The sequence below is a fragment of the Stegodyphus dumicola genome, chromosome 8 (assembly GCF_044657685.1).
Source record: "Stegodyphus dumicola isolate Sdum_Otavi_A_Nest chromosome 8, ASM4465768v1".
Lineage (NCBI taxonomy): Eukaryota > Metazoa > Arthropoda > Arachnida > Araneae > Eresidae > Stegodyphus > Stegodyphus dumicola.
In genome coordinates, this window is record NC_140775.1 from 54,150,951 (window position 1) to 54,164,914 (window position 13,964).

The 13,964-nt window shown below is 30.1% G+C and overlaps 1 protein-coding gene across 1 annotated transcript; it reads right to left on the minus strand.

The window, feature by feature from the left end:
- Positions 1–5,080: 5,080 nt before the first annotated feature.
- On the minus strand, positions 5,081–12,328 carry LOC146995850 (uncharacterized). Its single transcript, XM_085821867.1, has 3 exons — positions 12,175–12,328; positions 10,255–10,446; positions 5,081–5,240 (listed from the first exon to the last, which is right to left on the minus strand). Exons 1-2 carry the CDS (start codon positions 12,184–12,186, stop codon positions 10,267–10,269), a joined length of 192 nt encoding a protein of 63 aa, XP_085677993.1. The 5' UTR covers positions 12,187–12,328; the 3' UTR covers positions 5,081–5,240; positions 10,255–10,266.
- Positions 12,329–13,964: the final 1,636 nt, after the last annotated feature.

Sequence of the window (13,964 nt, forward strand, 5' to 3'; positions counted from 1 at the left end):
CTTAGCAGACTTTACGGGGGACTGGGACAAAATAAAAGAGGAATTTGAAGAAACACTTAATATCAAAAATTATAAAGGAAATCTAAGCGGAGGTACTCTGACCATACGTGTTTATGAATCAGACCACTACCGCGCATTTACTGACTACTTAAGCAAGCTACACATCTCATATCATACTTTTAAACTAAACAATGAGTAGCCCATCAGGGCTATTATTAAAAAACTTCCAAAGACAGCAAATATGGAGTTGATTAAACAAGAAACTGCTCAAGAGGGAATACCAATCAAAAAGATTAGATAAGTTATCCACACTATTGAAGGCAAACAAGTGCACCTTCCTGTTTTCATGGCAGAATGCACTAGAAACAAGGAAGGTAAACGAATTTATGACTTAAAAAAGCTTAGAGGTCTCGATGTATTTATTGAGCCTTTTTAAATCTCGCCCTGAACCCGTGCAGTGCCATAAGTGCCAAAAGTACGGGCACACACGAGACAGATGTTACTACAAACCACGCTGTTTAAAATGTGCAGAGCACCATGAAACTTAGACATTTAAACAAACGAAAAATGATAATAAACAACCAGTCTGTGCCCTCTGCGGACAAAATCATGTCTGTTCCTTCAAAGGTTGAAGTAAACATCCCTTCAATATTCAAAAGCAAATAGAAGAATTCAAAATTTTAAAAGAAGAAAAGAAAAAGAACAGTTTAAATTTAATAAAAAAGACTTTCCAGCTCTCCCTATAAATAGCCCCCCCCAAAAAAAAAATGCTTGGTGTGCTCTTAAGGAAAAAGAAAGCGAAAGTAAACCAGAAGACTCTAATAGCTGTTTCAACTGGATAAAAATCCAATTTAAAGAAATTAAGGAATTTTTTAAAAAAATTAAAACTGCAAAGTCTATATTTGACAAACTAGAGGTCGGTATGGCGGCCTTCGAATATTTCTCAAATTTGAACTAGGAATTTTAAACAAAACCATAGTCAAATCTATCTTATCTCGGCTACCAACAGCTTCTTAAAAATTTGCTACTTTAATGCCAACGGCATCAAAAACTAACATGTGGAAATCTCTAATTTTCTCACTAGACATAACATTGATGTTATGCTAGTCAATGAAACGCATCTTCGCTCATGCGACAAATTTAAAATACATGCGTATCGTATCTACAGAGAAGATACAATAGAGAAAGAGGAAACGTAATCCTTATTAAAGCCATATTAAAACAGCTAAATATGATTTAAACCCTGCTTGCACTATAGAAAATGTTGCAGTTCTCATCTACAGTGGTTTTAAAGAACCGTTTCTTTTTATCTCTGTTTACAATTCCCCCTAGAGCACTCTTGATGTCAATAACCTGAAGTTACTCACTGAAAACAACTACCTCACCATAATAGCAGGCGATTTAAATGCCAAACACTTCTCTTGGAATTGCAGAGTCACTAATAGAAATGGAGAAAACTAAACAACTTCATTCTTAGTAGTAATATTAACCTCATTGCTCCTCATCACCCAACGCATTATACGCATAATGGACTCGGTGATATCTTAGATATTGTTTTAATGAAAAATCTTCTCAACATACCAAATCTTGATGTTCTCACAGAGCTATCATCTGTTCACTTTCCTATTGTCTTCAATTTCTATGGATTTTATCCTCCTCTTCCGAATGCTCATACAAAAATTACCTGGAATCTGGTTACAGAACAACTAAATTCTATCAACAGCAGAGCTACTCTTCATCATGACTGCGATATTGAGCTGGAAATCACTAGATTAAATACAAAAATTCAAAACGCTATTTAAACACTTATCAAAGATAGATATAGACTAAGACAAAGATGGCAAGTCACCCGAAATACTGCTGAGAAACGTCAAATTAACTACCTTAATAGAAAAATTAAAGAATACTTCGCCACCCACAGATCTAATATTTGGAATAATTTACTAGAGAATATGGATCTTTACCCAAATTCTGTCTGGAAAATTGCAAAATCTCTAAGGAATGTTTCATCCAATCAAATTCATCCCCTTTATCACATGGGCCAGCTTCACCATTCAGAAGAATCCATAGCTGCTGAAATTCAAGCAGAAGAATTAGCGAATATTTTTAAAAAAACATGATAATACTAACTCAGACCACAAAAATTATACGAATTATTCTGTTAATAGCATCCTTAGCAATCCTAGCAATAATTTTTTCCCGGTTGCCTCTCCGAGTGAAGTACAGCAAATCAAAAAATTAAAGAAACGCAAAGCTAAAGGATATGATATGATTTCTAATGAAGCACTTCGAGCTTTACCGAGAAAATGCATTGTCTTAATTACAAATATCTTTAATGCTTGCATCAGACTTAGCTACTTTCCTTCTCAATGCAAACACTCGATCATAGTTACCATCCCCAAATCAGGAAAAGATCCAAAACTTGCTAAAAACTACAGACCTATTAGTCTTTTGCCAGCACTCGGGAAAGTTTTCGAGCGGGTACTTAGTGCTCGGCTCAATAGTCATCTAGAACGCCTTGATATTATAGACAAGCATCAATTTGGCTCCCGCAAGGGACGCAGTACCACACATCAGATTGTAAATCTAGTTGAATTTATCGCCCAGGAATTCACAAAGAAGAACGGAGTAGCGGCATGCTTCCTCGATTTTGAAAAAGCTTTCGATCGAGTGTGGCACGCTGGCTTACTTTAAAGCTTTCTAACATTCTTCTACCAAATAGCTTTATTAAGCTTATGCACTCATATTTTAAGCGTCGTACCTTTCAAGTACGCTGTGGTGAAGCAATATCCTCTAAAAAAGTGATTTACAATGGAGTAGCTCAGGGCAGTGTTTTAGGTCCGAAGCTCTTTTCAATATTCATAAATGATATGCCTCTGCCATTTCATTCAACCATTCTCAAATATGCCGACGATACAGTCATTCTCACCAGTTCTAGAACCCCAAATAATGCCCTAGAGAAACTTCAACTCCAACATTATAAATAAATTCTGCCAAGACTGGAAAATCAAACTGAACACTGAAAAATGCTGCGTAGTTCTCTACCGCAGATACAGGACAAATATTCTAGTGAATATCAATATCCGTCTTAATAATCAAGAAATTCCTGTTGCAGATTCCTATAAATATTTAAGCGTCTACATTGACAAATCCCTTAATTTCAAAGAACATGTACAATATGTTACAAACAAGGCTAACGTTGCTTTCATCGCTCTCTACTCTTTATTTGGAAGAAACTCCAAGTTAAACCTTCGTACTAAGAAAAATCTCTACATCTCACTTATTCGCCCAATTATTCTCTATGCAGCTCCAGCCTGGGCTACAGCCCGAAAAATAGACAGACAAAAATTAAATGTTCTTCAAAAAAAAAAAAAAAAAAAATCTTACGAAGTATTGTAAATGCACCCTGGTTCGTGCGTATCGTATCGTGCGTGAAAAAATCAAAGTTCGCGATCTTCACCAAGTGCTTACTCTCATCTGATTGGCCCCAGCGAGCCACAATTCATTTTTGTACTGTACAGTTTTCTATTTTTCTCATGAGTTTATCGCATACTAAGAAGTTGTCATGTGTTTCAAAAGACTTAGGACTCTTATTCTCAACATATTTTGTTGTGTTTTACCATGTTTGTATTTTATTTATTTCTAAAAACATCAATTTATAAACTCTGACAGAAAGCTGATCATGTGATTTGCTCTTCTTGACTCTCCCAGATGCCAATTCTTTCATTTCGCCTCTCGCCGCCATTGATATAGCTACGCTTCCCGTGATATGCCATGATATGCATTTTAGCAAACTTAGAGTATGAATTCTTTCATTTATTTATCTCGCCCTTGTGTTTTTCAACACACCTTTTAATTTAACAACCTTAATAGCCTATGGTGTAAAGATTATTTAATGGTAAGAGCTCTTAGTAGCTGAAGTCAGAAGTATAGAAATGATCCAAGATCCAAGTAATAGTTCTTCGTATGTTTTCATTTTTGTGGCCTATGTATGTTTTACGTAAAAACATCACTGATTTTTACAATAAAAAGAGGACACATTAGCTAAATATATTTTGTTATTTTGCTTTGTTTTAGAGACAGGACTTTTAAAATTCCCAATTGAAGCGCTACAAACTCTATGATTTGATAATGCAGAGCTCTTCGATAGAGTTTAAACGATATAATAGAGAGAAGAGAGCTTTGTTTAATAGTATTATGTTTGGAAAATTGGACGAAACTCTTTCAGCTTTGCGAGCACAGAGAGGCTATGGATTTTTTAATTTTATAAAATTGGGAAAGTAGTCTACGTATCCATTTATTTAAATTCATTTTTTATCAAGCATCAAAATTGGCCTTAAGTTCATAACCATACCCCGGGAGGATATTTTAGCTAGCTCCACACGTATAATTCGGCTCTGACAATGCGAAAATGTATGGTACTACTTATAATAACGAATTTTAAGTTATTAAGTTTCTGATAATTTAATAAGGGTTAGTTAATGTTAATCTTTTCACTGGAGTTTTTGATTGCAACTCTCTAAAATATTAATTGTCTTGTTTATCTATCAATTATAATTATTTATATTCTTCTTCTTATTTTTTATTATAATAGTCTTACTGACTGTCATTTCGTATCTATCAAATTATAATTAAAATTTGACTGCAATTCCCTAAAATATTCATTAGGACATATAATAACACAGTTAATTTATGTTTAAAAAATTTCTTTGTTTGTTATATTTTTTATTTTTTTTTAGCATATAATTTAGTGCTTCCTTTTAATGCTCAGTCGCAGTTAGTAAACTGCCGTTAGTAAATTGAATATAACATGAAGAGTACATTCTTTTATTAAAAAGTTAAGCTGAACAACTTGTTCTCACAGCTTATGCCTTTCTTCTGATATAATCTAAAGTACTCAACAGAAAATGCCTAATTAATAAATTCAAAATTTTTTATCAATGAACTTTTGCAATTTGCTTTTCTGGAAGAGTTAAGATTTTCAAATAAATCTTTCGAGTTTTTAAATATAAGCAAACATTTTTAACGTTCTAGTTCTGTAGCTTGTAAAATCATCTTTATGAATAAATGACAGATGACATTTCACAGGAAAATAAAAGATTTTTTTATTGATAAGAGAAGTTAGATCTTAAAGATCGAAGATTTGGAAGGTATAGGAAAAGATCAAATTTTCTTCGCTTTTGCGAAAGGAAATCATCCATCGTCGAACGTGGTCCATTTTTCACAGTTTCAGTTAAATCCTGAAAATAAAGAATACATGAAGCATTTTATAAAACTAAATTTAAAAATGTATCACATTGACATATCTTGAATAAATTACAAAAATGCTGCCGCATTCCCAGATGCCTTGTAACTTAAACACAGTTAAAATATTGATTCAAACAATGCTATTTTAATTGAAAACATAATGATTTATTTTACAATTACTTTAAACCTGTTTTAGTAATGTAATTTAAAGTAATTTACAATTAATTTAAAACTGTTCTGTTCATTGCCAAAGATACCGTACAAGAATAAGAGAAAAAAAATAGTTCCAGGACAGTTGTAAAACATTTAGAGCAGAAATTTCAGAGTACGTTTTCTCTTGTGTTTTTCAGTGTTATGCCAACCATTGTAAATTTTCACAGTTTCATGATAAGTATCATAGCATTCTTAATTTATTGTATTGAAATTAGTTTTTGAAATTAAAGTTATTTACAAAATTAATAATCTTCGATATCCATCTTAGCTATCATGCTAATTATGATGGCAAGAAGGAAAGATTTGAAGTTACTAATACAGCAAAAGTATGATCAACAAAAGTTGCATATTTATATAATGAAGTTTTATTATTTAGATGCTTAAGATAAATTAATTGGGTACTATTTCGTTTTGAGGACCGTAAAATGCTGCAAAAAAATGCAAAGCGAAAATGTATGCGCAAAAGCGCGAAATCTAGCAAACGCACCCATTTAACAGCGCGCTAAATCTAGCCTACGCGCTGATTTCAGATTGCGTAAGTTTATTTTGTTCTACATTTCTTAAGACGCCATTGAAATACTACTTTAATTTTTAAATCCTTTTTGGATTTTAAATCCTTTTTTAATATCCTATGGATTTGGGGAATCGCCCATGACGAAAAGTCGGCGATAGAATTTTGGATAAAGTGCAGAATCACCCATTGTTTGACGCGTTTTTAAGAATTGCACATAATCGGTATCCATGTGCACATCGATCTATTTTCACTTAAAAAAAATCTCAGAATCGCACAAAAATGGCACTGCACACACCCTTGGCTTTATCTATGTACACATCGACCTATTTTCACTTAAAAAGTAAAAGCAAATTGTCAAAAATCCAATTGTTTTTACCCTTGTAAAAAGCCGCAAACAAATAAGTGAGCGATTCTGCACTTTACGGAGAATATTTTCAAAGAAAAGGCATCATTCATTATAGAAAATTACGTTTGAACAACCAACGAGTTGAAATTATGCTTTAGCGATAAGTCGGTAGCGAAATAGCGATGCAGGCATCCATTCAGTTACGTTTAGCAATTTTTATATAAATTATAATAATTATCTGAAATAGTTATTTACTCTTATGCTTCCATTCAGTTATGTTTAGCCTTTTTCATATAAATTATAATAATAAAAAAGTATTATATGAAATTAACCTTTCATCTACATTAAAACATCAATCTTAAATAGTTATTTACTAGTATACTTCCTTTCTTGCCGCAATTATTTTTGGCAGAATTGGCATCAACAATAGTTTGGCGATTTTTTACGGCCCTCGAAACCGAATAGTACCATTAATTGTTTTAAGAGGAAACAGTTGAATATCGAAAAAGAGGCTATTTACAATAAAATGATTTTGGGACAATTTTGGGTAACATTTCAGTATTATGGAATAATTATTCACAGTTGTATCGAATACATAACAATATCTTTATCTGAAGAACAAAAAGGCATTTTTTCATTTTTTGTCAATGATCTTATAATTTTAGGATTATTTTTAGGTATTTGTTAAATAATGTGTTTTAAATACTTTCTGTAGTCAATTGTTTATTATTTTTTGGTGCCCACCAGCGGCTGAGCGGTAAAGTCGCTGAACACTGGTAGTTCGGTCCGAGGTTCGAATCCCGCGAACGGGCTGGCTGCATGGGCGTTCTCGTGGTTTTCCCCATGTGTAACGTGTATACGAGCCAGTTTCCCTTAGAAAGTCCTCCACGAAGGCGTCCCTCCCCTTAGGCAGATAGCCCTCGAGGCTTTGCCATAATCACACACACACATTATTATTTTTTGGCTTAAACGAAAATTTAAAAACCATCTCAAAAAGACATTTGAGCACATCTAATTTATAACTCTTTTTCGGAGAATGAGATTACTATTCTAAAGAGGTGCTACATTGCATATTTTTTTATAAAGTGTTATATGAAGCATTCACTTATGTTTAGAATCATTTGATTATTACAAACGAAAAACCACTAATAATAATTTAGCTAGTTTAAAATATAGCTATTACACAAATCTTATATTTCAATTTCAAATAGGGCATTGAAGCTTCAAAATTGGGAAAATTCTGTAATCAAATTAAATATGAAATATTATTGATATAGAAATATTTAATAATTGCATCTCTCAGTTGTGTTGTCTGAATTGTTTGACAACTGACTGAAGTGGAATCTGAAATCCTAACCAGAAAAGCAAATTACAAATGAACTTCCATAATATGCTTTTCTGAAAGATGGCAAAATGTTATCATCTTTCAGGAGATATGTGAAGACAGAAAGTTATTAAATATTCCTTGATTTGATATAAATAAAAATAATTAAAATTTTTCTTTGAAAAACATCATATTTATAAGAAGGTTTTCATACCACAATTCTAAACCATTATAATTTATTTTTGCATTGATTCTGAATGCAAATGTGGTTATTTTAATAATAATTAACTATTTATTCATTGGTTTTGAAGTAACTTGTTATGATTTCTAATTTGTTTGCTATTAAAACAAGTATTCGAGGCCAAATTTAATGATTTTGGGCACTGTGTTCTATAAATATATCTTTTCTATTTTTGATGTGCGGAAAATCATGAAAATGCTAGATTTCAGGTATCGAACAAGAAGGCTTTACGGTTATTTAGCAATTATTGGGGTAGAAAGTCTTAGGAACCTTAGCAACTGAAGCAGAATTCAATTTTCATTCATTATAGACGATTAAAATCTTTCCATAAAAACATTTTCTGGATACTTCAAAAAAAAAAAAAAAAAAAAAAAAAAAAAACACTATTCACTTAAATTATCTTTGGATAGTAAATTTAAATGAATAATTTTATTAATTTATAATAATATTATCGAAATCTAATAGAATTAAGAATTTATATCGTTATTAACCCAAGGAAAATTACTCGATTTTTAAAAATGTCCGAATAGTTAAAACGTTTATCAACCGCAAAGCCCAGATATTCTAAATTTCCTTGAGAAAGATAGATGATTAAGATTATCACGTGTAAATAAATGTTTTTCTGAGATATTTTTAATGTTTGATGTTTCAAATTTAAATTTTAATTCACCTGGATAATCTAAATTTTATATATTACTTCTACTTTCGTAATCACTAAATGTTACTTATTACAGATACTTTACTTATCGTAAGTTACCTTACTTTATTTTCTTCTTTTGCAATATTTTTGAAAGATGTTACAGTTATTATATTTTTCTTTTTAAGAAAGCTGTTAAAGTTATTATAATATTTTTTCTTTAATTATATTTAATATGATACTTATTAATTATGTTATTTTTTCTTAAAATTTCTTGCGTTTGTTTATACGTAGGTTAATGTGTTGAACGTATAAAGATGCATTTTGCAGCCAGTTTGATTTCAGTTTTATTTTGTATTTCCAATAAATCTGAGAAATCTATATAGTAACTTATTGAATCTAAATTTTTAAGTTCAGCTTTTACTAAGATCAGATATTTTGAAAATATATATTATGTTTTCTGTATGAACTTTACTTTGATAAACAGAAAGAAATTATTAATGATTATCATTTCAAGAATATCTTTATTAACTACATAAAAGCTACATAAAACTACATAAAAGCTGAGACATCTCAACTACATAAAAGCTGAGAAATGCTAAGTTAAATATTAATTTTACATATAATTACGCCCTGGACTGTTTAAAAACTTTTTTTGTCGAGTGAACATCCAAAAGTGAAAATGCTATATAGATAATTCCTTTCAACTAAATTTTGAAATAGTGCTTTCAGTTATAAAACATAATATATATAAACATAAAATGAATCCATGTCGTTTTGGGCCACTGTACCCACATTTCTCCCAATGCCTAAAAATTGCTGATATAATTCATTTTCTGAAATGATTACTGATTTTATCTTCTTAAACTTGCGCATTATTAAAAAATATATAGTTTATATATTTTAAATTTAAATTTTTTAATTTTAAAATTTTTATTTAATTTTTTTAATTTAAAATTTTTTAATTTTAAATTTATTTTTTAATATTTACATCCTTATGCAAATTCTTCTGGATTATAATTGCACATCTAAAGTGAGTAAACGATTGAAAATTTAAAGCTGTTATTAAAATTTTTTACTGCAATTGCTGTTTTAAAATTGTCAAACGCAACGAAAATGTAAAAACCTTTAAACAAATAATAAATTTTATGACAAATTAATAAATATGAAATATAATCTATACTTTTTTATATCTATGACGCCATTTTTTATATGGCACACACACAAAAAAAATGCCCTATGAAATTTATTCTGTATTATTAAGAACTTTTTAATACGTTATGTCATGTTTTTATAAACTGTTAATTTTTTAATTCAGAATTACGGTTCATATTAATTTGGTACTACAACGTTAATGCTAATATTACTTGAATCTGATAATTATAATTTACATAGTTTTTATGTTTACGTAGCTTTTATAATGCTTTCATTTTCTGTTACCATAAAATATCATCAAAAAACAAATAATTTTTAATTTGCAGCCTTCGCACCATTGATAAATTATTGAAAAATAAGCTATAACTAAAACCTTTTGAATTGAAAGTGGCAGTTTTTTGTTATTTTTGACTTTTTTTTTTTCACAAAAAAATTTAAAGTGTATTTCGGAAATGAATGCTAAGAATGTTAGAAGGAAAGATGCGAAAGAAAGTTATTTTAATACTTTTTTCCTTGATGCATTCAAAGGCATTCGCATTGTATTTTAATACGTTAATTTAAAGTGACAAAAACGTACCGGTCAAGTTCTTTACCACAATCTGTAGGGGTAGGCTCCATAGTGGTAGTTATAGGCATAGCTTGGGATGCCTGCATAACCAGAGGAAGCATGATGAGAAACACTTGCTCCTGGAGTATGGGTATTGTAGCCGTAGCTGTATAAGTTTTGGCTCATGGCGACAGCCACCATGGCGAAGAAGAAGAGAGCAACCTTATCAAAATAGAGTAAAATATAAATTCGATAGTTATTTTTATAATAACTACGAAATTAACTGCGTATTAGTTGAGTACAAAATAGATAACTATTTCAGAAACTAGTCAAGCTAATAATAATAGCAGACATTTTTATTTTTAATTCTTTAACAGTGCAATTAAGAAAATTTATTATTTAATTGTTGAGAACTTCCTCTTTTGGTTTCTAATTAATCACAGCTATTCATAGAGCAGAGGAATATAGATGATATATAAAATAATTATTGCAGTCAAGACAGAAAATAGATTATTGATCTTAATTAATATGAAAGATAAATGTCAGCGTACAATAAATAAATACTAATATATTTACTGCAATCGCATATTAACTTTAAATTAACTTTAAATTACTGCAATAAATACTAATATATTACTGCAATCGCATATTAACTTTAAATTAAGTATGACTTCTTTGTACTTAAATACGTTTCTAGATAATTACTTCTTTGCAATCGTACTAAAATTAAATATGAATTTGGTAATTTAAATTCACTTAGATTAGTTCTTTGGATTCAAAAGCATACCCTTAAATTACTTTTATATAGAAACATGAAAACCATGAGTACAATATCACAAATATAAATTGTTAGACATTTTTTGGAAATGGGACATAAAAAGCACAACATCTTAGTTTTTACTGATTGTTGAACTCAACATTTTAGTTCTTATTCATTGCTTTATAGTTACACTTCCCTAGAAAATAAATTGTAAGCTAACCATGTTCTTTTTATGATAATGTGTCTGATATGTATTATAATATACACATTAAAGCTTTGACTGATTGCTCTTTCATTAAGGTTATTTTCCCAAATTAAGATGCTGAATTAAAAAAACTTGATTGATTTGTTTAAATTCGAATTCTAATTTAAAATTTAATGCGTCTTTGTTTTATTTCTGTTGATAAATTTTGTTGCTTACAGAAGGACGACATTAAAAAATTATCTCTCCTTTTTTTCTCCTATTTCTTTAAAAAAGTTGTAGAGACATTAGGTATTTTTTCGGAAGCAGGAGTGATGAAAAATGAGCAACGCCTTCGCCAGGAATTGAACCGCGGATCTCCGGAATACACGCCCAGCGTGCAGACCACCACACCACGAAGGCATGCCAAGAAGACGGGAGAAAAACCTCATAAAGTATAATTAGGATTTCAGCTTAGATCTATCTAGCTATCTATATGTATATGAAGAAATTGAAACAGAATTTCATTAAAATAAATATTTGCCTAGTCGTTAATTCTCCTGAAACTGAAGAAAATAATAAAAAATAGCTATAGCTGATGAAGTACATTAGAAAGTTTTAAGAGAATAGTTTTAAGTCCATTTATTTTGCTAAGAAGTGTTATGCCTTAAAATCCTATATTTTCTAAATTACAGAATGTTTAAATAAATATAAAAGCAATGGCCTAATTTTATATTTATTTACAAAAGAAAGTAATTTTAATTACTATATCAAAACAAACTTTACAGCAGTTTTAAATATAATACGGTTAAAAAAAAATCGATCACTTGATAAAATTTTTAATATATTAACTATTGATTTTTTCTTTAGCATTAATGGTATTTTATTAAGAATGTAGTTAGAAGTAAAAATATCCTGTATATTAAATAACATCAAACGCTACTGAAGAGTTAGAGATAATAACAGGAATTTAATCACGAGTTAAGAAATGCAAAAAGGCAATACTCACGAGAAACTTCATGATGATAGAATAGCTTGCTTTTCTCAAGTAGATGAGCAATATCTTTGCAGAATTTCTGACGGATATATATACTGTTTATTTTACATAAATTATTGCAAAAAATTACAGTAATTTCCCCCAAAAAATAAAAATGGAACTTCCTCAGTAATTAAAACCTTTCCTATTGGCTCTTAATGCCAACGCCCATAAACGTCACAAATTCAAGATGCTGAAAAATTACCAATTAATCGTCCCATCTAGTGATAGATCCAAAGAATCGACCTCGAAAATCAAAGATGATCTGAAAATTCAAGGACAATTAGTTTCCTGCACCATGGAGAAAGCAATAGGGAAGACCAGCTTTAATTATTGATGACCACACCCTTTTCACATTTTGACAACCTTGAGCCTACAACATAGCCTTGATAACTGACCTTCTTTTTCACTCGAAATAAAAATCACAATGGTCCCAAAGGAATTCCTGAAGGAGCTTTAAGGAGTGACATAAAGCTAAAACTATTGAACTGTAAAAAAATTAAGCAAAGGTTAAGTGCAAAAGTTAAAATGGATTTGTAAAAAGAATACAAAACAGGCAGACAAACCCTTTTGGGGTAGAGGTCATGATCTAAATTAGAATGACTTTTTTTTTACTGCAATAATTTTATATGCTTCTATATTTATTGAACTATATATGCATATGCAGTAGCATATTGATTACTCGAACTTTGATGTATTGAAAATGTTAGAAGTCGAATTGAATGTCGAAGTATAAAAATTAGAAATGATTATTAATTTAATATAAAAATTAATATTAATTTTTATTGATTAAAGACAATTTTTCTTTGAAAAGTTAATCGGATTAACTGAATAATCTTCAAACCGAATATTTAAAGATTCGAATATTGGTAGCTCGTTTTCGATTCGATTTCAGCCATCTGATCTATTAGACTATCTGGAATTAGCATATTCTCCCTAATATGTAATGAAAATGTGAATCAATTTCTCTTAAAAGGTCCTTCCTAGAAAGAAAATTTTTCTTTAATCGTTATTTTTTTCTGATGTTTTCAACGTCGGTTTAGTGAAGTTACTGTGTACATATTCGTGTATCCTAATTAATTATTGTAAAAGCTTGTCTAAAAATGAGGGAATCTTTCTAGGAAGGACGTTTTAAGAGAAAGTGATTCACATTTTCATTACATATTAGGGAGAATATGATAATTCCAAATTGTCTAATAGATGATATGACTGAAATTGAATTGAAAACGAGCTACCAATATTTCGAATCGTTAGCTATTCGGTTTGAAGATTATTCAGTTAATCCGATTAACTTTTCAAAATGTTTACTAAAAAGTAGTTTTTAAAAATATATAACGCATCCAGAATTTGATTATTCGAGTTTATGGTTTGGTAGCAAACGGATTAGCAGCCAAAGTGCTTGGAAGTAGGTTAAATCGCCCCAGATGATTAGAAATCCGTCAGTTATTTCCTGTTTTCAGGTTGTTGTCCTTCTGTGTTTCATTTCGAAAGCATTAAATGGTAGTATCAAGTACTACTAGTTTGAATTTCTCTTGAAATTTCTGCGTTACTGTCAAATGAAATCGTTTTCGAAGAAACAATTCTTCTCTCATATTAGATTAGAATGACTGAAAAACAGCTTCGTCATCGTCCAGATCAAAATGTTTCCGGTGTTTCAAAGAGCCCATTTAATACTTCTTTTGCTATTATACTTTTAATTTGTTTATTTTTATGGGAAATATGCTTGGGAATTGTATCTTTCAAGATTTAATTTAATGTTCCTT